We start from the raw sequence: 19,558 nt of genomic DNA, 5'->3' as shown, positions 1-19,558 counted from the left end.
TACCATAGCCCAAATCATCCTTACTCATCTCATGAAACCATTAAGGCCTAATACCCACGGTTTAACATACACAATCTTGTGCAGGTGTAAGCATACAAGTGATACCTCTGTACTGACCCTCTGCTTCAAACTCTGGCCCAAGTGTGCTTGCTTATTCTTAGGTTTCCAATGCAGAAGCCAATCACAAGGCACAATATCTGTGGAAAGCCATGCTTTGCCCACAGATACCAGCTGCCCACTAGGGTGATTCTCTCCTCAAAAAACTAAAACCAAATGAAACTGCAAATACCCAACTACTACTTGTTATCCCTGTTCAATGGTTATCTCCAGTGGCCAAACAAAACAGCATTTTGATTTAAAAGATTTTATTTTCTTTATCCAGGTAGGCAGTTAGAAATTTCACCAAAGTCTAACAATGACATTCTTCAAATGGGCACAGCCTTTTAAACTCAGGCTATGTATACAGTAACCTTGTGGAACTGGTTCAGCCAGATCTTCACTTTCATGAAAGCACAGGGTCTGTCCTTTTCTTTCCAGAGGGCTCCTCTCATATACCATCGCCAGTTTCTAAGAAAGAAGGTGGATTACAATCAGTGCTCCATTCTGGTCTATAGTGCTTCTTGTTTAGGGTATGAAAATACGTATGTGACTAAGACCTGGTCACTCCAAGTCCATCCCCTTTACCAGTACAGCCAAGTACCGATAAAGGGAGCTGGGAAACTTCCCAATCTCTCTAATAAGACAACTTTAATTCTGTACTTTTATTGAATCCCATATTGTACCTGTGTTGGCAAAATGTTTAACCTTCATCTAAAAATGACTTCATGTCACAGTAAACACAGAAGACAGAAACCCAGAATGAAGACACCAGTAAAAATCTTTTAAAGGATGAGAAGCTGAGCAGTGGGGGGTATGGCTGTAGTTGCAGCTACTAAGGATATTGAGGTGGGAGTTTCCCTTGAGGCCTTGAGTTTCAAGCAATCATGCCTGTGAATAGCTACTACACTCCAGCCTGGGTCACGTAGCAAGGCTGCAACTCTACAAAATATTAAAACATTAGCCAAGGATGGCAGTGTGTGCTTTTAGTCCCATCTTGGGAGGCTGAGGCAGGAGGATCATGGATGCAGTAAGCCATGATTGCACCACTGCACTCCAGCCTGGGTGACTGAGCAAGACCCCATTCTCTTAAAAAAAAAAGACATTGGGATACCTGTATGTTCATTCAAGAGACAACCCAAGTAATGTGTATTAAAGACATTTTAGGGGCAAATAAGGATACTTGAATAAAGTTGTATCAGGCTTAGGATCTATTTAACATCTTAGACATAAGGGTCATTGTTATATGCAAGATGTCTTATTACATGAATGTTGGACTTTAGGAACTATGCACATTCATACATCCATAAACAAAATACTTCTAAGATGAATCATCACTGACTGACATGAACTACAATTTTTGAGGTTTTGGTTTTTTTATATAAAAGTCGGAGAATTATCAGGAGCCACATCTATGATGGCAAGCAATAACACTATACTCAAAAGGTGTAAGAAAACTCAGTTTGCTTACTCCCTTCCCATTGATTAAGGACACTAGGCAAATTGCAGGATGATGCAACACACGTATTTGGTAAAAAAGCTTCCCCGTGTTAGCGCAATTTATTGAGGGATTGTAAAAGTCAGCGGAAGGAAAGCATACAATCATGGTCTCAGGCCATGGTATGCTTATCTGCTGTAAAGTCCAGCCATATGACCAGACATAGAGGTAGTGTCCCCAAAGGATACAGAAAAGGAGTGGTATTTATCTCTTTAAAGGGGGTGGAAGGTATAGACTTCAAACATCCGTCTCTGCTATGTCTGTCCCTCCTGGGTTTGCTCATTGACAAAGCTGCCATGTTAACAGGCCCATGTGACAAGTTGCTGAGGATGGCCCATGTGACAAGTTGCTGAGGATGGCTCATGGTAGTAGTATGATGAATCTTACACCTGAACCTCACAAGAATTAAGTAAAATCAATTGACTCCCAACTTAAATATAACTTGGAACTCTTTATCTTACTAAGTGAATTGGCCAAGGAAAATTAGCTCCACCCAATGTTCAATCACTTTGTCATCCTTTCTTACAAGACTGTTAGGTATGATGGGTTTCTCTTCAAAGTTTAACTTCCTTGTTGTTTGTTCTTAAGGTCAACTTCCTCATACCTTCCCACTCCTAATTACCCATTCTGTAAACATTTCTCCCACCAATCCCAATCTGCAACCCGCATCTGTTCCTTATTTGGAAAAGTCCCCCTCCCTCATAGCAACCTGCTCTGTAAACTGCTCTTCCCACCGCTGTAACCCACACCCCTCCTGTTTAAAATAGCCAATCAGGACTAGTTTAGATTGGACTCTAGCCAATGGGGATAGGACACAGAAGCAGGAACTAGCTGTGTTAGGAATAAAAATCCCTTCCCCTCCTTTGTTCGGGGTGCTTTCACTGTGACCAGGAGTGCAAGCAGCACCATTCTGCAGAAGTAAATCTGCCTTGCTGACAAATATTTTGGAGATCATTTTCTTTGCAACTCTGAGCTCTTATTGCCAACAATTTGGGAGCTCGTCTGGGATTACCATTCTCCTTCGGGATGAGCCCACAATCACCTCTCTTGAGAGGCATCCCACCGCCTCTTTGCGGTGGCCTCACAAACAAGATTGGGTCCCACCCAGAGTGACAAATAAACCCGGACTCTCAGCAACACAGGCGGAAAGGATCCTCACATACTGCGGCGACCAGGTAACTGCACAGACCAAGGTAGGAAAAGTCGCAGGGGCAACAAAGTATTTCCTTGGTGGACGGGGCATTTTGGAGGTTGAATGTGTCAATGAGACGCACAACTGAGTGCAAAGCGAGCAATGATTCCGGATCTGTGATTCCATGGTCACCTCATACAGCTTATGGTGGATTCTTGTCGTGGGGCTTATACTGACACATCAATGCTAAGGAGGACCTGAAATATTCCCTCCTGGGAAGCAGCCAGAGAAGGATGAAGCGAAAGGAGAAGAGTGCAAGAAATCTCCAGTAGCCAGGGGTTGACCCTCTAGAGAAAGGAATGGCAAGAAATCTCTCATTTTGGGCCTCACACCAAACCATTATGGGAAACATGTCAAGAAAGACAGTAAATAGAAAGGATCAAATTAATGACAGTAACATCCCCTCTGATAGTCCCCCAGGTTCTCATGCTAAAAGGAGGATAGTGAAAGGACTAAACTACAGGAAGCAAGCCAGAAGCCAACTCCTCTGAAAGGAGTAAGGTCCCTACCCCCGAACAGCCTACTAACATGGGACCCACTAGACCACCTGCCTCTGCCAAACCCCCTGCATCAAGCCGGTGCACAGGATCCCCCCACTCATCAGTCCCTCCCCCATATAATCCTGAATCAAAACCCCATGGTCCCCCTAGCCACACACTTGAGCCCTACAGCATGAAATAGAACAATGTAAAAAGGATACTCAGAACTTCCCTTTCCACCTCCAAAGAATCGCCCCAACTTTCTTCCCCTTGAAGGAAGTGCCCCTTGGGAGAGGAGCCATCAGCTTTGTAAATGCCCCCTTAACCAGCTCAGAAGTCCCAAATCTAAAAAAAAAAAACCTCAAACCCTTGTTAGATGACCCTTATGGGTTAGCAGATCAAATCATTTTTTAGGACCCCAGTTGTATGGGCCGAGCTTATGTCCATTTTAGGCATTCCCTTCTTGGGAGAAGAACCATGATCCATAGGGCTGCTATGGTAGTCTGGGAACATTAACACCCTACCGGTCAAAATGTTCTGTCAGTATCCCGAACTGAGAGTATTTCCCGAGCAATCAACATACAAGGCATGGATGAAGGACCCACGAATTCCTGAATAGGCTTAAAGAACAGATGAGAAAACATGCAGGTTTAGAAATGGAAGACCCACTGGGGCAAGGGATGCTAAAGCTTCATTTTGTTACTAAGACTTGGCCAAACACCTCTAAAAACAACTACAAAAGATAGAGAATTGGAAAGATTGTCCCAGAGACTAACTTCTTAGAGAAGCACATAAATAGGGATGAAGAGCAGCAGAAACAAAAGGCAAAAATCATGCTGTCTACCTTACAACAGCGAACTCTGCAATAGAAGACACAAGGAAGTAAAACTTATAAACCCTCTAGGCCACCAGCGACCAAACTGTATACAAGCAGTAAAGGAATAAAACCTGGAAGATACACTGCAGGACAGGGAAGAGGAGAAAACAAATGTTTCAAACGTGGAAGAGTAGGTCACTTCAAAAGAGAATGCCCCGAATGGGAAAAAGAGAAAAAATATCATTCCACTTATGGCCTTCCAGGAAAATATGGAGGTCAGGGGCTCTGTCTCTTTTACCTTGAGTCCCACCAAGAGCCCTTGATAAATTTAGAGGTGGGATCCAAATGTGAACTTAAAACCTTCTTACAGATTCAGCGGCAGCTCGCTCCTGTTCCCTCCCATCTGGTATCTATCACCTGTTCTTCAGAAGAACTTTCTATCTCAGGGATAAAAGATTTAAAGCAAAAATCTTAAAAGACAGAGGTCTAGTACAAAAATTGATCAGCCCATGTTAAATTCCTGTTAATCCCTGAGGCAGGAACGAACTTATTAGGAAGAGACTTACCACCGCAGAAGAAAAATACATTCATACTGATGTATGGGCAGGAAAAAGAAATCAGGGAGGCTGGGCGTGCTGGCTCACGCTTGAAATACCAGCACTTTGGGAGGCCAAGGTGGGTGGATCACAAGGTCAGGAGTTTGAGACCAGCCTGGCCAATATGGTGAAACCCCACCTCTACTAAAAATACCAAAATTAGCTGGGCGCAGTGGCAGGCGCCTGTAATCCCAGCTACTCAGGAGGCTGAGGCAGAAGAATTGTTTGAACCCAGGAGGCAGAGGTTGCAGTGGCTTAAGATCACACCATTGCACTCCAGCTTGGGTGACAGAGACTCCAACTCAAAAAAAAAAAAAAAATCAGGGAAGACTTCAAGTCACTCCAATCCATACAAAGTTAAAGACCCCAGGTGAAATAGTAAGAAAAAGGCAATATCCCATTTCCCCTAGAGGGCAGAATAGGCTTAAAGCCTGTAGTTGAAGTTCTCACTCAGGACTGATTCCCTGAACCCTGTTATGTCCGCCTATTAACAACCCGGTATTACCTGTAAAGAAATCAGACAGGTCTTATCAACTAGTACAAGATCTCCAGGCTATCAACCAAATAGTCCAGGCTACCCACCCTGTTGTCCCCAATCCTTATACCATCCTCAGCAGAATTCCATGACAATGGTTCAGAGTAACAGATTTAAAAGATGCCTTCTGGGCATGTCCCTTGGCTGAAGACAAGAGACGCATTTGCTTTTGAGTGGGAAAATCCTCATTCTGGATGGAAGCAGCAGTACCAATGGGGAGTCCTACCCCAAGGGTTTACAGATTCACCTAATTAAGTCAGGACTGCCCCTCAGAAAGATACTGGCCTATCTCTCTATGAGATGTTATGTGGACTGCCTTATTTACACTCTACTACTAACATTCCTACCTTTGAAACAAAGGATCAAATTATATACTTGGTCTATCTTTCACTTTCTCTTCCCTCAGAACTAAAGGTCTTTTAGCACAGATGCCACCCCTGCCGTTCCTGGTACATCAATACCAGCCTAGAGATCACATCCTTATCAAAAGCTGGAAGGAGGGAAAACTTGAGCCAGCTTGGGAAGGACCATACCTAGTACTCCTAACAACTGAAACAGCAGGCCGAACCGCCGAAAAGGGGTGGACCCATCATACCCTAGTCAAGAGCATCACCATCTTCAGAGTCATGGGCTATTGTTCCAGGGCCAATTTCTACCGTCAGCTACCTTATCATTAATATAACTACATCAAGCTCACCTCAATCATATTTGATGCCTGTCTTATCACACCCTGTGGGGATCTCCAAAACCAGAGGCAGCTGGCCTCCTCAGAAAAATATCTCTGCCCTTCCAAGATAAATTCTAAATCCTCACACAATGCTTGCCTAATCGAAATTAAATCCGTTACATTCTTTGCAGTTTGGGAATGAGAAGGGTTTGAGGAGAGGTTCTGCCCATCCTGGAATGATGTCCTATGGAATACCGATCCTCAAGGGCAGACTTCCCCCAAAAAATGCATCTCTCTACAACCCTACTTTCGTTTCAAAGGGGAGGCCCCCTCTAATTGCCAATATCACCAAAGTAACCCAGTGTAAATTCCTATTCTTACCTCTACCTCCATCAATCCTAATCCCACTTTGAGTAGCTTCTACGGCATGGGAGCCACAACATTAGGGATAGACCCTATAGGATCTTTCGAAATGTGCTTCATTGCTCCCCTACCCCCTTCATCCCCTTCTAAACAAACACCCAATGACAATACCAAAGTGACCATTGTAGAGGTTAAAGATCTAAAGCAAACTCTACCAATTGAAACAGGGTACCAACATGCAAATGCCTGGCTGGAATGGATTAAACATTCTGTCCACTCTCTAAACAAAGCGATTGTTATGCTTATGCACGTGGTAAGCCAGAGCCCCAGATTGTTCCCTTTCCACTCGGATCGTCCTCCAGCCGATCAGGCATGAGTTGTATGGTAGCTCTCTTCCAAGACCCCACAACCTGGGGCAATAAGCTATGCCAAACTCTCTCACTGCTGTTCCCTGAAGTCCGACACCCTGCGGGTCAGCCCCCGAGGGCCATCCAGCATCCATCTTCCAATGCCAATTGTACCTCGTGTCTCTCACAGGGGGAAAACTTGAATTTGCTTGGAGACCTAACGAGATGCAGTGAGCTTAAGCCCTTCCAGGAGCTTACCAATCAGTCGTCCCTTATTCATTCCCAAGCAGATGTATGGTGGTATTGTGGTGCACCATCACTAAATACTCTGCCAAGTGACTTGGAGTGGCACTTGAGCTCTAATCCAATTGGCTATCTCCCTTTCACCCTGGTATTTCATCCAGAAAACATAAAGCATAAAAACAAAACATCATAAAACAACAGATGCCCCTCGTGACTCTCATGTTTATATAGATGCCATTGGAGTCCCACGAGGAGTGCCAGATAGATTTAAGGCTCAAAATCAAATAGCTGTAAGTCTGAATCCATGTTGTTCTGGTGGTCAACTCTAAATAAAAATGTAAATTGGGCTGGGAGTGGTGGCACACGCCTGTAATCCCAGCACGTTAGGAGGCTGAGGCGGGTGGATCACAAAGTCAGGAGGAGTTTGAGACCAGCCTGACCAACATGGTGACACCCCATGTCTACTAAAAATACAAAAAATTAGCCAGGCGTGATGGCACATGCCTGTAGCCCAGCTACTCAGGAGGCTGAGGAAGGAGAGTAGGTTGAACCCAGGAGGTGGTGGTTGCAGTGCACCACTGCACCATTGCACTGCAGCCTGGGCGACAGAGTGAGTGAGACTCCATCTCAAAAAAAAAAAAAAAATGTAACCCAGCAACGATTTATTAATTATACTAGGGATGCTATTAAGGAAATAGTTTAACCATTAGGGCCCACCAGTCAAATGGCCTGGGAAAATACAATAGCATTAGACATGATACTAGCAGAGAAAGGTGTAGTTTGTGTCATGATTGGAACCCAGTGTTGTACTTTCATCCCTAATAATACTGCTCCCGATGGAACCGTAACAAAGGCCCAAGGACTTACTGCTTTATCCAATGAGCTAGCTAGAAATTCTGGAATAAACGACCCTTTCACGATTTTAATGGAAAAATAGTTCGGCAAACGGAAAGGACTTATGGCCACCATCATCACCTCTCTTGCCATCAGAATAGGTTTGCTCATTCTTGTAGGATGCTGTATCATACCCTGTATCTGAGGATTAATACAAAAGCTTATTTTAACAGCTCTCACCAAAATCTTCCTCAATCCTCCCTCGCATTATTCAGTTAAGCTTCTAATTTTAGAGGACCAAGAGGGACAAAGTCAAGACATGCTAAAAAAAAGTCTGAAGAGAAATAATTATAAAAATCAAAAGGGGGAAATTGTTAGATATAATGGATTTCTCCTCAAAGTTGTAACTTCCTTGTTCTTTGCTCTTAAGGTCAACTTCCTCATACCTTCCTGCTCCTAGTTATCCATTCTATAAACAACTTCTCTGGCCAATCTCAACCTGTAACCTGTTCCTTATTTGGAAAAGTCCCCCTCACTCCTAGCAAGCAGCTCTGTAAACAACTTTCCTGCCCTTCCCACAGCTGTAACCCACCCCCCTCCTGTTTAACATAGCCAATCGGGACTAGTTTAGATTGTGCCGGCAACTCCAGCCAATGGGGATAGGACACAGAAGCAGGGACTACTTTAGTAATAAAAACCCCTTCTCTCTTTTGTTTAAACCCCTTCTCTCGTTGGGTGTGCTCTTGCCAGGAATGCCAGCAGCAGCACCCTCCGGCATAAGTAAATTTGCCTTGCTGAGAAATCTTTTGTTCGAGTGCTCGTTTTCTTTGCGACTCCAAGCTCTTATTTCCAACAAAGACCTATCAATACCAACAGGCCAATGTCAGTCCTAATGACTGTCCAGTCCAGTTTTATACCCAACTTGGAAATGGGTCCTGAGGTTAGGCCCAGTTGGACAAATTTTGCTGTGGGGTTTGACAGCTAGAAAGCAGAAACCTCACCTGTTACTAGGCAGACTGAATCAAGCCAAGATCAACACACTGGTACACGTGGCTCCCAACCTATAGAAAGTTAACAGGTCAAAATAAGCCATCTGAATGCTGGAAAAAATAGAGTAAGCCCAGTTCCCATGAACAAGCAATAGTCTCTGATAAAGATAAGAAAACAAAGACAGGAGTTACTACTGGGGCCAATGCATCAGACAAAACTGGCCAATAGTGTAGAGATCAACAGGGTCGATCTGATGGGGAAAGAAGTTGTATCATCAGCTGCAAAGGCCACATTTGAGTCGTACAGAAGTAGGGTGACAAACTCACACTGAAAAGCAGCTACTACCCCCTCCAGAGCCTGTGTCTACTCAGCCAAGGAAGACGTGTTGGCACCACTTACCAATTTTATATGTATATATATATATATTCTACTTCCAACGCCCGCCTTCATCCTGGTTGGTTTTAGCCAACAATAAACCTGAAATGAAAAAAACAGAAAAATGAGCTCCCATCAGCTAGATGCCCAGGACAGCTGGGACAAAGGAGCTGGCATATCAGACAGAAACTGGCTTAGAAAAGTTAGATCAACATAGTCGATCTGTCGGGGAAAAAAGCTAAGTCATCACATATGCCAGCAGGAAGTTCTTGAGTGAGGAGTAAGATTTGAAAGCCATGAGGAGTAAGATTTGGTTGGTATGCTTCGTATTTGCAAATTTGCATTCAGTGTTTGAGCACTTCTGTATTGTATCCTGTAGCTGGCAATAATTTAGTGGCCAAACCAAACACCCCTGTCTTCGGTGCTTACTTCGGTGTACTCTGAGTACAGGCCCATGATAGAAGCCAGTGTGGCTGGAAGAGTTGAGGAAGTAGTTGGCATTTACTGAGTTGGGAAGTGAACAAGTACCAAGAGGTTGCATTTTAACACAAGTTACCTGACAAAAGAACAATCTGGAACAATAAGCTTCACATGTGTTCCCAATGAAGCCCAGACTTTATAAATGCCTCAGTCCTGGACTCTAGCAAAAATATTAGTTATGTAGTAGGGCACTGGTTTGAGTGGCTAGTTAAACAGAAAAACACATTTGGCTTTCCAAAATATGTCAACAAATCATCCCTCCACTTGGAAATTTAAGCGCCCAAACACACAGGAAGAATGGAATCCAAAAATATGTTTAAGTGGCATTAAAATGTTAAACGCCTCTTCACTAACAAGGTTCTTCCACTTTAGGCATTTCTCTTAAACCTGTTTCTTCATCAGAAACCTAGGTCCAATAGGTAAACTGTGAGAATAAAACATTCAGAACATGTGTTGTTTTTTTTTTTTTTGAGACGGAGTCTGGCTCTGTTGCCCCGGCTGTAGCGCAATGGCGCAATCTCGGCTCACTACAACCTCCGCCGCCCGGGTTCAGGCAATTCTCCTGCCTCAGCCTTTCGAGTTGCTGGGATTACAGGCGCGTACCACCACGCCCAGCTAATTTCTGTATTTTTAATAGAGTCAGAGTTTCACCATGTTGGCCAGGCTGGTCTCGAAATCTTGACCTCAGGTGACCCACCTGCCTTGGCCTCCCCAAGTGCTGGGGTTACAGGCGTGAGCCACAGCGCCCGGCCATCAGAACACTTTTTTAACTACCTGATAAATGCTCGATAGAAAGTGCTTTGTGAAATCCCACGTTTTCCTAGGAAACTAAAGCTTCTTAAAGCACGTGTTTTCTACAGTAGGCCCATAGGAGACAAAGGCTTACTCGTCAAGAGATCGAAGGTTGTAGATGTCTGCACGTGGCTTCCTTGGAGGTCCAGTGGTGACTCCCTCCTCCAAAATCCATTCTGTACCCGCTGGCTGCTCTAACCTGTGAACCAACAAATAAAGGGAGTCAACCGCCATCTTCCCACGGTCAGAAACGAACAAGGCCGGGCCTTTTGAGGCCGATGTATCAGAACTAACTGGCAAAATATAAGACGTCAGCATTGTCGATCTGATGGGGAAAAAAGCGAAGTCATCATTTACATCAACCAAGGGCTTCTCAGGCCCGTGCAGAAGGCACTGGCTTTTCCAGCTCTAGAAACTCATTTCTCCCACGCCCTTAAGGCCTATCTGGGGTCAGAGCCGGAGAAGCCACGAGAAAGAGATTAGAGCTGGCCGCAGAGACGACGGCACAAAGAACGGAAGGGAGGACCAGAGGTCTCCAACGAAGAACATGAAGTTTCCACTCACCACACACAAAACGGGAACTCACGGGAAGGACAACAGCGTACGAAGCCTGACTGCAACCTGCGGAACCACCACACTCACAGCGCCGCGGACGCGAAAGAACGAATGGCCTCCTGAACCTCCCTTATATAACCAAAGATGGCTTTCGCACCTGCGCACTGGACCCGAAACGCTCTCTTTTCCGCCCGCTCCGCGCGGGGCCCCCTGGGAAATGTAGTCTCGAGCCGCACAGCCCGAGGCGCTCTACTAGTTGTCAAGGCCGCGTCTAGTCCCGCCCCCTTCCCTGTAGACGCCAGGCCACCCGGCCTTGTCCGCTTCCCCGCCATGTCGCGCTTCACACGCACCGAACCGCTCGACGGGTCCCCCTTCCTCTGGGGCCGGCTGAGGCCCGCAAAGGCCTTGGGCGCAGTCATCCCGCCCCACGCGGTCCGCTCCCCTCAGCCGCGCCCGCCTGAGCCCACCGGCTCCGCCGCCGGGGGGAGCTGAGGTGACGCCCTCCTCGAGGGCTGAGGCGCCGGCCGTGCCTGGGCCAGGCCCTCGCGCTCTCCACTCTGGGCCCCCGCCTCCTCCTTCTCCTCCTCTGGGCCGCCCGCCCGGCTCCGCCCAGGGTCTGCGGGCAACGGAAACCGAAAGTGCGCGGCGCCGGGCGGGGCCACCGACCTGCCTGGGCCGAAGCCCCAGCACTCGCCGGCGGCAGTGAAAGGACGCGCCGGAGCCGGGTGAGTGGCCCCGCAACTGCCCCTGCCCCTGCCTCTTCCTTGCCTCGCCGCGAACCCCGGCGCCCGCGCCGCCCCGCCACTGCCTCTGCCCCGAAGACCTGTCACCCTCTCAAGCCCCCAGCGCACCCGTCACCCGCTCAGAGCCCCTGGCCCCTCAGCGCCCCGTCGCCCCCTCAACCCCCAGACCCCCATCACCCACTGAGAGCCTTGTCACCTCCTTGGCCCCCAGCGGCTTTAGCACCCACTCAGAGCGCCTCTCAGCACCCCGTCGCCCCCTCAGACCCCAGACCCCAGACCTCCATCACTCACTCAGCGCCCCGTCACCCACTCAGCCCCTGGCCCATCTCAGCGCCCCGTCGCCCCTTCGGCTCCCCTATACTCTCTTTAGTGTCCCCATCCCCTCAGCTGGCCCGTCGCTCTCCCCAGCACCCCCGACACTATCACCGCTTCTGCCCTCAGCACTTCGATCTCCTCTGCCCCTGCCCCTGTCTGTGCCCTCCCTTCTGCCACTCGCACCCCCCTCATTTCTCTGGCCTCACCTCCTGTCACCTTATCAATCCCCCTCTTCTACAAAGCACCTCGGCACCCCCTTCAGCCTGCTCCCTGCCCCACCCCCCGCCTCCGTCCTCAGCAAGCACCCCCAGATGCTCGCTGCCACCCTCTCCGGGAGGCCCCCATAACCCAGCCACCTCACAGCCTTGGCGCTCCCTGACCCCATAACATTTCCATCAGGGACAGTGGGCCCCCTGGGTCAGGGATTCCCCAGGACCCTGGAGACTTCCCCCAAACCCAGCTCTGCCTCCGGCCTCAGCCTCCTGCGTCCCACCCTGGTGATGACGAGCCCCTCTCATTCTGACTCCAGGCCAGCTTGATCATCACTGATTTTCTTCTTCGTGCCCTTTAGGCCTTGATTCCCCCCACCAAATAAAACACTTCAGTCTGTTTTCGATCCCAGCATTTCCTGTTCATGTCTACTCCTCCCTTCCTTTCCTTGCCTTTTTTTTTTTTTTAAACATCTTTTCTTGTTTTTTTCCGTTTCTTTTAAATGTTCTGGAGTTTCTATTTTAGCATTTGTCAACAAGGGGAAGAAGGAATTTTCCCCTCGGAGAATTGAAAATAAACAAACAAACTCTAAATACTGAGCCTGCGCCAGGAGGGCTGGGTTTGATAAGATGAGGGAGGGGACTCACTAGAGATATTCCCAGGGGGAAGAAAAGAGACTCCTTTTTCAGATGAGGAAAAAAGCTGCCCCTCATATAATGCCAAATGTAGTCACAGTTTCCAATTATGAATATTTTAAAACTCAGTGAAGACAGTCTCAAAAATCCCTTTGCTGAGGACTCTGAGTCACCCACTCTTTCCTTAGCCCCAGCCCACACAATGTGTATGAGTTGGGTTGAGAAGCTCCTTTAAAGGGGCTTCCTCTTCCTCTTACAGGACGAGTGTCAAAAATCATCAAGGTAGAAGAATGAGGAGGAAGAAAGAATATCAGATTTCTAACTGGTCCTGAGGAAACAGCACCTCGTAGTTGCCAAACCTCCTGGTTATTGAAACATGTAACTTCTTTCTCTTGATTCAGTAGAGCGGAGAGCTTAATCATTTGGCTCCATTCCAAAGAGTAGGCTAAGGGGATAACTGCTCACTAATTATTTATAAACTGTAGGGTACTGCAAGCTATTGGGTACTATGTAAGTGGCAGATATGTAAATGCCAGATAAGGTGGTGAGCACATGGTTTTGGATTAACAAAAATGTACTCCTTTTTGCCCTGGCAACAATATTGGCTGCTTCTTAGGAAACGAAAATGAAACCTAGCAACTGATTAAGTAACTTGGCTAAAGGCATAAACCAAACAGCAGTTTTGGATGGAAATTGATGACATTCCCTCTACCCCAAGAAAGTGCAAGGGTAAAAGAAAGGGGAATTCTATCCTTGAAATCAGCTAAATTGTGAATTTAATATTTTATATCATAATTGGGCATTCACAGAGTCGAGCACTTGTGCTCTAGATTAAAATCTGTATTTAACCCTTAGTTAACAAATCATTAAAATGTTAACAAAGGCAGAAGGACTGGCTTGATGGTGTTTGGGTTTTTGCTGCTAGATGCTATGTTTCGAGGACACTGATAACTCAACATGTGCAGTTTTCCAGATAACAGAAAGTAACGTGAAGGAGTTCAGGTGACTCAGACATGGAGGAGAGAAGACCTCATCTGGATGCCAGGCCCAGGAATTCCCATACCAACCACAGAGGTAAGCAAGGTTTCCTACCTAATGAGAAGGAAATTCTAGTAATAAGAGAAGGAAATAGGGCTCTCTATGAATGAGCAGGCCTACCTAAGATTGTCTGCATCTCTCAAGTAAAGAATGACTATGGCTGGATGCAGTGGCTCAAGCCTATAATCCTAGCACTTGGGAGCCCGAGGCGGGAGGATTGTTTATGCCCAGGAGATTGAGACCAGCCTGGGCAACATGGCAATAGCCTTTCTCTACAAAAAAATGTATAAATTAGCCGGGCGTGGTGCTGCATGCCTGTAGTCCCAGCTACTTAGGCTACTTGAGAGGCTGAAGTGGGAGGATCCCTTGAACCTCAGGAAGGGGTGGGTGCAGAAGGCAGAGGTTGCTCTGCACTGTTATCTGGCCCCTGCACTCCAGCCTGGGTGACAGAAAGACCTTGTCTCAAAAAAAAAAGAATAACTTATTTCTTAATTATGTCATGAATTACTCTGAAAAACAGCCAACCCTCCACTTTTCCTAAGAGAGCTGATGAATGGGTGAAGTTCACTTTAACAAAAACAGTGATAGAGTTTCAGAAAAGGAAATAACGTTTGGGGTAGAGTAGCATCCAATAGAAACAATGTAAGCCAAGAGCATAATTTTTTATTTTCTAGAAACATCATTTTAAAATGTAAGAAGAAACAGATGAAATTTATTTATTTATTTATTTATTTTGAGATGGAGTCTCGCTCTGTTGCCCAGGCTGGAGTGCCGTGGCACGATCTTGGCTCACTGCAACCTCCACCTCCCAGGTTCAAGCGATTCTCCTGCCTCAGCCTCCTGAGTAGCTGGGATTACAGGCGCCTGCCACCATGCCCAGCTAATTTTTGTATTTTTAGTAGAGACAGGGTTTCACTATGTTGGACCAGGATGGTCTCAAACTCCTAACCTCAGGTGATCCACCCGCCTTGGCCTCCCAAAGTGCTAGCATTACAGGCGTGAGCCACCGTGCCCGGCCTTGAAATTTATTTTTTCAATTTGATGACAATTTAATAAAATTTAGGAGTTTAATAATGTCTTATTTAACCCAGTATAACCAAAATGTTATTTGATTATAATAATTGACTATAGTTTATTATCATACTTTAATAATTCACATATATTTATTTCCCTCAAATACTCATTTTAAGATATTATCAACATAAAAATTTTTAACGTAATGCTTAACAGTCTTTGGTACTAGCCTTCAAAATTTCGTGTGTTTTACACGTCTTAATTGAAAGTAGTTACATTTCACAAACATAGCAGCCACATGTGGCTAATGGCTTTGTATTGGATAGTGCAGATCGTGAATCCTAGCCACCAAAGCTAAATTAGTTCCAAGAGCATCACTCTACTAAAGGAATTATTCTGCTTGCTCAGCACTTTCTAAAACTAAACAACCAAATGGATTCCTGCTTTTCCATAAGTTTGCAATGTGTCTTCCAAAGAGTTTTAGCTGTGGAACAAATGAGAAGAACTATGGGCTCTTATGAGCTATGTGAATGGTTTCTTTTTTGTTTTGAGATAGGGTCTTGCTCTGTTGCCCAGGCTGGAGTGCCATGGCATGATCTTGGCTTAATGTAGCCCCGACCTCCGGGGCTCAAGCAATCATCCCACCTCAGCCTCCCAAGTAGCTGGGACCACAGGCATGCACCATCACGTGTGGCTCATTTTTGTATTTTTAGTAGAGACAGGGTTTCTCCGTGTTGCCCAGGCTGGTCTGAAACTCCTGAGCTCAAGCGATCTGCCTGCCTTAGCCTCCCAAAGTGCTGGGATTACAGGCATGAGCCACCACACCCGGCCATGAGTGTTGAAAGAATACGAAATGATACGATTTTCCATTCTTCCAAGACATAGAGTCTTCTAATCAGATAAAAATATTAAAAGTAGTACTTTCTTCTGATTTCAGAGGTAGTTTGAAAAGTAAATATGTAAGTAACAATTATAAAAATTTAGAGTTCAGTTGTAGATCATTTATATTTTACCAAATGTGCCTTTATGTTGCCACATTAAAGTCTCGGCCGGGCACGGTGGCTCACACCTATAATCCCAGCACTTTGGGAGGCCGAGGCAGGCAGATTACGAGGTCAGGAGATTGAGACCATCCAGGCTAACACGGTAAAACCCCGTCTCTCCTAAAAATACAAAAAATTAGCCAGGTGTGGCAGCAGGTGCCTGTAGTCCCAGCTACTCAGGAGGCTGAGTCAGGAGAATTGCTTGAACCCGGGAGGCGGAGGTTGCAGTGAGCCAAGATCATGCCACTGGACTCCAGCCTGGGCGACAGAGCCAGACTCTCTCTCAAAAAATAAAAAATAAAAATTTTCTACAAAACGCAAAACAAGGAAAGGTGTGCATAAATGGATTTAGTATCTGATGTCAGGAAATGGTATAATCATCTCAAATATAACATGCATTTGAAGCTTTTACAACTTTTTTATCAAATCATTGTATACAGTCATAGTTTATTTGTTTTTAAAATCTTCATGTCATTCTGCTAAGTTAGATCAGCCCCAGAATCAGTTTTAGCAAAAAGGAAGTGAACAAAACTGGACTTTGGGTATGTTAGGCTTCCTGTATAAGGGTTGGTAATTGGTAAGTACTATGAGGGTGGAGTTCATGCTACAGAAAAGAGGAAAACTTGAGTTTCATTTTTCAGTTTCTTTCATAGTCTGTTAGCTCAAAAACATCTTGGTAAAGGAAACCCCACCTTTCTCTTTCCCATTCACTGCATTTGCTGATGCTGGACAGCATTTAGGTAGTACTTCCCTTTGTAATATTATTTCACTTGATGTCTCTGTTGGCTGTGATAATTGTTTAGTGGTAGAACCAGTGGCCCCCTTAGAATCAATAGGATATTCCCAATTACTGCTACTAGTAATAACTAACATTTATTGAGAGTTTTTAATGTGTCCAGTACTATACTAAGCACTTTATGAAAATTTAATCTTTATAAAAACCCCGCCAGGCACGGTGGCTTACGCCTACAATCCCAGCACTTCCAGCACTTTGGGAGGCCGAGGCGGGTGGATCACAATGTCAGGAGTTCAAGACCAGCCTGGCCAAGATGGTGAAACCCCATCTCTACTAAAAATATAAAAATTAGCCGGGCGCGGTGGCGGGCGTCTGTAATCCCAGCTGCTCAGGAGCCAAGGCAGGAGAATCACTTGAACCTGGGAGGCAGAGGTTGCAGTGAGCTGAGATCGCACCACTGCACTCCAGCCTGGGAGACAGAGCAAGACTCCATCTCAAAAAAAAAAAAAAAAAAAAACACGCAGAAACTGAGACTTAGAAAAATTATACAACTTGGCCAAGGTTATATAGTAAGGCAGTGGCCAGGCCAATGTTTGAACCAAGTCAGTTTGGCCTTTAAACTCATGTTCTGACTGTTATTTGGTACTGGCATGAGATTAGAAGCAATGAGACATACTGTATGTATTTATTCTCTAACACACATCAGGTACTCAACAAATGTTTATTCCTTTTCCCTTTTGCATCCTTTGGAAACATAATATTTTCCTAACCTCTACAGCAACAGTAATTATCTTTCATTTATCATATGACTTGGTAGAAACCATTTTTCTCATCATATAAAACCTGAGCTCTTTAGTTATTTTGGAAAATGAAAGCACGTTCATTGTTGTTCTGTTGGAACAGAACTTGGTTCTTGTGGTTACTCAGTATTTCATTGTGTTTAGGCCCTGTGGATGGAGAGTTACCACCAAGAGCTAGAAATCAGGCCAGTAACCCACCAGCCAATGCTCTCCGAGGAGGAGCCAGCCATCCTGGAAGGCATCCTAGGGCCAACAACCATCCTGCTGCTTACTGGCAGAGGGAAGAGAGATTTAGGGCCATGGGCAGGAACCCACATCAAGGAAGGAGGAACCAGGAGGGGCATGCCAGCGATGAAGCTAGAGACCAAAGACATGATCAGGAGAATGACACCAGGTGGAGAAATGGCAACCAGGACTGTAGGAACCGCAGACCACCATGGTCCAATGACAACTTCCAGCAGTGGCGGACTCCCCACCAGAAGCCTGCAGAACAGCCACAGCAGGCGAAGAAACTGGGCTACAAGTTCTTAGAAAGTCTTCTGCAGAAAGACCCTTCTGAGGTGGTCATCACACTTGCCACAAGTTTAGGGCTGAAAGAGCTCCTTTCTCATTCTTCCATGAAATCTAACTTCCTTGAGCTCATCTGTCAGGTTCTTCGGAAGGCTTGTAGCTCCAAAATGGATCGCCAGAGTGTTCTCCATGTACTGGGCATATTGAAAAACTCCAAATTTCTCAAAGTCTGCCTGCCTGCTTATGTGGTAGGGATGATCACTGAACCCATCCCTGACATCCGAAACCAGTATCCAGAACACATAAGCAACATCATCTCCCTCCTCCAGGACCTTGTAAGTGTCTTCCCTGCCAGCTCTGTGCAGGAAACTTCCATGCTGGTTTCCCTCCTGCCAACCTCTCTTAATGCTCTGAGAGCCTCTGGTGTTGACATAGAAGAGGAGATGGAGAAGAACCTGGAAAAGGTACAGACTATCATTGAACATCTGCAGGAAAAGAGGCGAGAGGGCACTTTGAGAGTGGATACCTACACTCTAGTGCAGCCTGAGGCAGAAGACCATGTTGAGAGCTACCGAACCATGCCCATTTACCCTACCTACAATGAAGTGCACTTGGATGAGAGGCCCTTCCTTCGCCCCAATATCATTTCTGGAAAATACGACAGCACTGCTGTCTATCTGGATACCCACTTCCGGCTCCTGCGAGAAGATTTTGTCAGACCTTTACGGGAAGGTATTTTGGAACTTCTCCAAAGCTTTGAAGACCAGGGCCTGAGGAAGAGAAAGTTCGATGACATCCGAATCTACTTTGACACCAGGATTATCACCCCCATGTGTTCATCATCAGGCATAGTCTACAAGGTGCAGTTTGACACAAAACCACTGAAGTTTGTTCGCTGGCAGAATTCCAAACGATTGCTCTATGGGTCTTTGGTATGCATGTCCAAGGACAACTTCGAGACATTTCTTTTTGCCACCGTATCTAACAGGGAGCAGGAAGATCTCTGCCGAGGAATTGTCCAGCTCTGCTTCAATGAGCAAAGCCAACAGCTGCTAGCAGAGGTCCAGCCCTCTGACTCTTTCCTCATGGTGGAGACAACTGCATACTTTGAGGCCTACAGGCACGTCCTGGAAGGACTCCAGGAGGTCCAGGAAGAAGATGTCCCCTTCCAGAGGAATATCGTGGAGTGTGACTCTCATGTGAAGGAGCCAAGGTACTTGCTAATGGGGGGCAGATATGACTTTACCCCCTTAATAGAGAATCCCTCAGCCACTGGGGAATTTCTAAGAAATGTCGAGGGCTTGAGACATCCCAGAATTAATGTCTTAGATCCTGGCCAGTGGCCCTCAAAAGAAGCCCTGAAGCTGGATGACTCCCAGATGGAAGCCTTGCAGTTTGCTCTCACAAGGGAACTGGCTATTATTCAAGGACCTCCTGGAACAGGTAAGACAAAATTTTTTAGAGTACATAAGATCTGCTTTGTAAGATAAGCAAGGGACGGAGCCTTGACTCTAGGTTTCTAGAATGTCTTCTTTATTTTCCAACTTTTATTTTAGGTTAGGGGTACATGTGCAGGTTTGTTACATGTGTAAATTGCATGTTGCAGAGGTTTGGTGTATAGATTATTTTATCATCCAGGTAATGAGCATAGTACC

General features: G+C 45.9%; 1 protein-coding gene, 1 long non-coding RNA gene and 3 other non-coding genes across 7 annotated transcripts in view; 1 reads left to right on the top strand and 4 right to left on the bottom strand.

Moving 5' to 3' along the window:
- Positions 1 to 348: 348 nt before the first annotated feature.
- On the bottom strand, positions 349 to 11,192 carry LOC129021680 (uncharacterized). The gene is made up of 5 exons (XR_008496115.2): positions 10,869 to 11,192; positions 10,399 to 10,503; positions 9,057 to 9,134; positions 8,669 to 8,728; positions 349 to 567 (listed from the first exon to the last, which is right to left on the bottom strand). It is a non-coding gene; the product is annotated as an uncharacterized LOC129021680 (long non-coding RNA).
- LOC129022185 (small nucleolar SNORD12/SNORD106) lies at positions 8,856 to 8,945 on the bottom strand. Its single transcript, XR_008496274.1, has one exon. It is a non-coding gene; the product is annotated as a small nucleolar SNORD12/SNORD106 (small nucleolar RNA).
- LOC129022186 (small nucleolar SNORD12/SNORD106) lies at positions 9,202 to 9,292 on the bottom strand. The gene has a single exon (XR_008496275.1). It is a non-coding gene; the product is annotated as a small nucleolar SNORD12/SNORD106 (small nucleolar RNA).
- Positions 10,579 to 10,667, bottom strand: LOC129022188 (small nucleolar SNORD12/SNORD106). The gene has a single exon (XR_008496276.1). It is a non-coding gene; the product is annotated as a small nucleolar SNORD12/SNORD106 (small nucleolar RNA).
- The window catches only part of ZNFX1 (zinc finger NFX1-type containing 1), a 32,663-nt gene continuing 24,032 nt past the window's right edge, over positions 10,928 to 19,558 (top strand). The window contains exons 1-3 of one of the 3 annotated variants that reach the window (XM_054467466.2): positions 10,928 to 11,584; positions 13,728 to 13,836; positions 17,538 to 19,346. In XM_054467466.2, coding sequence (XP_054323441.1) covers positions 13,776 to 13,836; positions 17,538 to 19,346 — 1,870 coding nt within the window. In that variant the 5' untranslated portion in view covers positions 10,928 to 11,584; positions 13,728 to 13,775. Of the gene's footprint in view, positions 11,585 to 12,881; positions 13,141 to 13,727; positions 13,837 to 17,537; positions 19,347 to 19,558 lie in introns of those variants that run through there. The other 2 variants (XM_054467467.2, XM_063659331.1) reach the window with 2 other exon arrangements.

Source organism: Pongo pygmaeus, chromosome 21 (assembly GCF_028885625.2).
Source record: "Pongo pygmaeus isolate AG05252 chromosome 21, NHGRI_mPonPyg2-v2.0_pri, whole genome shotgun sequence".
Taxonomy (NCBI): domain Eukaryota; kingdom Metazoa; phylum Chordata; class Mammalia; order Primates; family Hominidae; genus Pongo; species Pongo pygmaeus.
The sequence above is the reverse complement of the archived record's forward strand: the minus strand, read 5'-3'. Positions and strand labels throughout refer to the sequence as shown.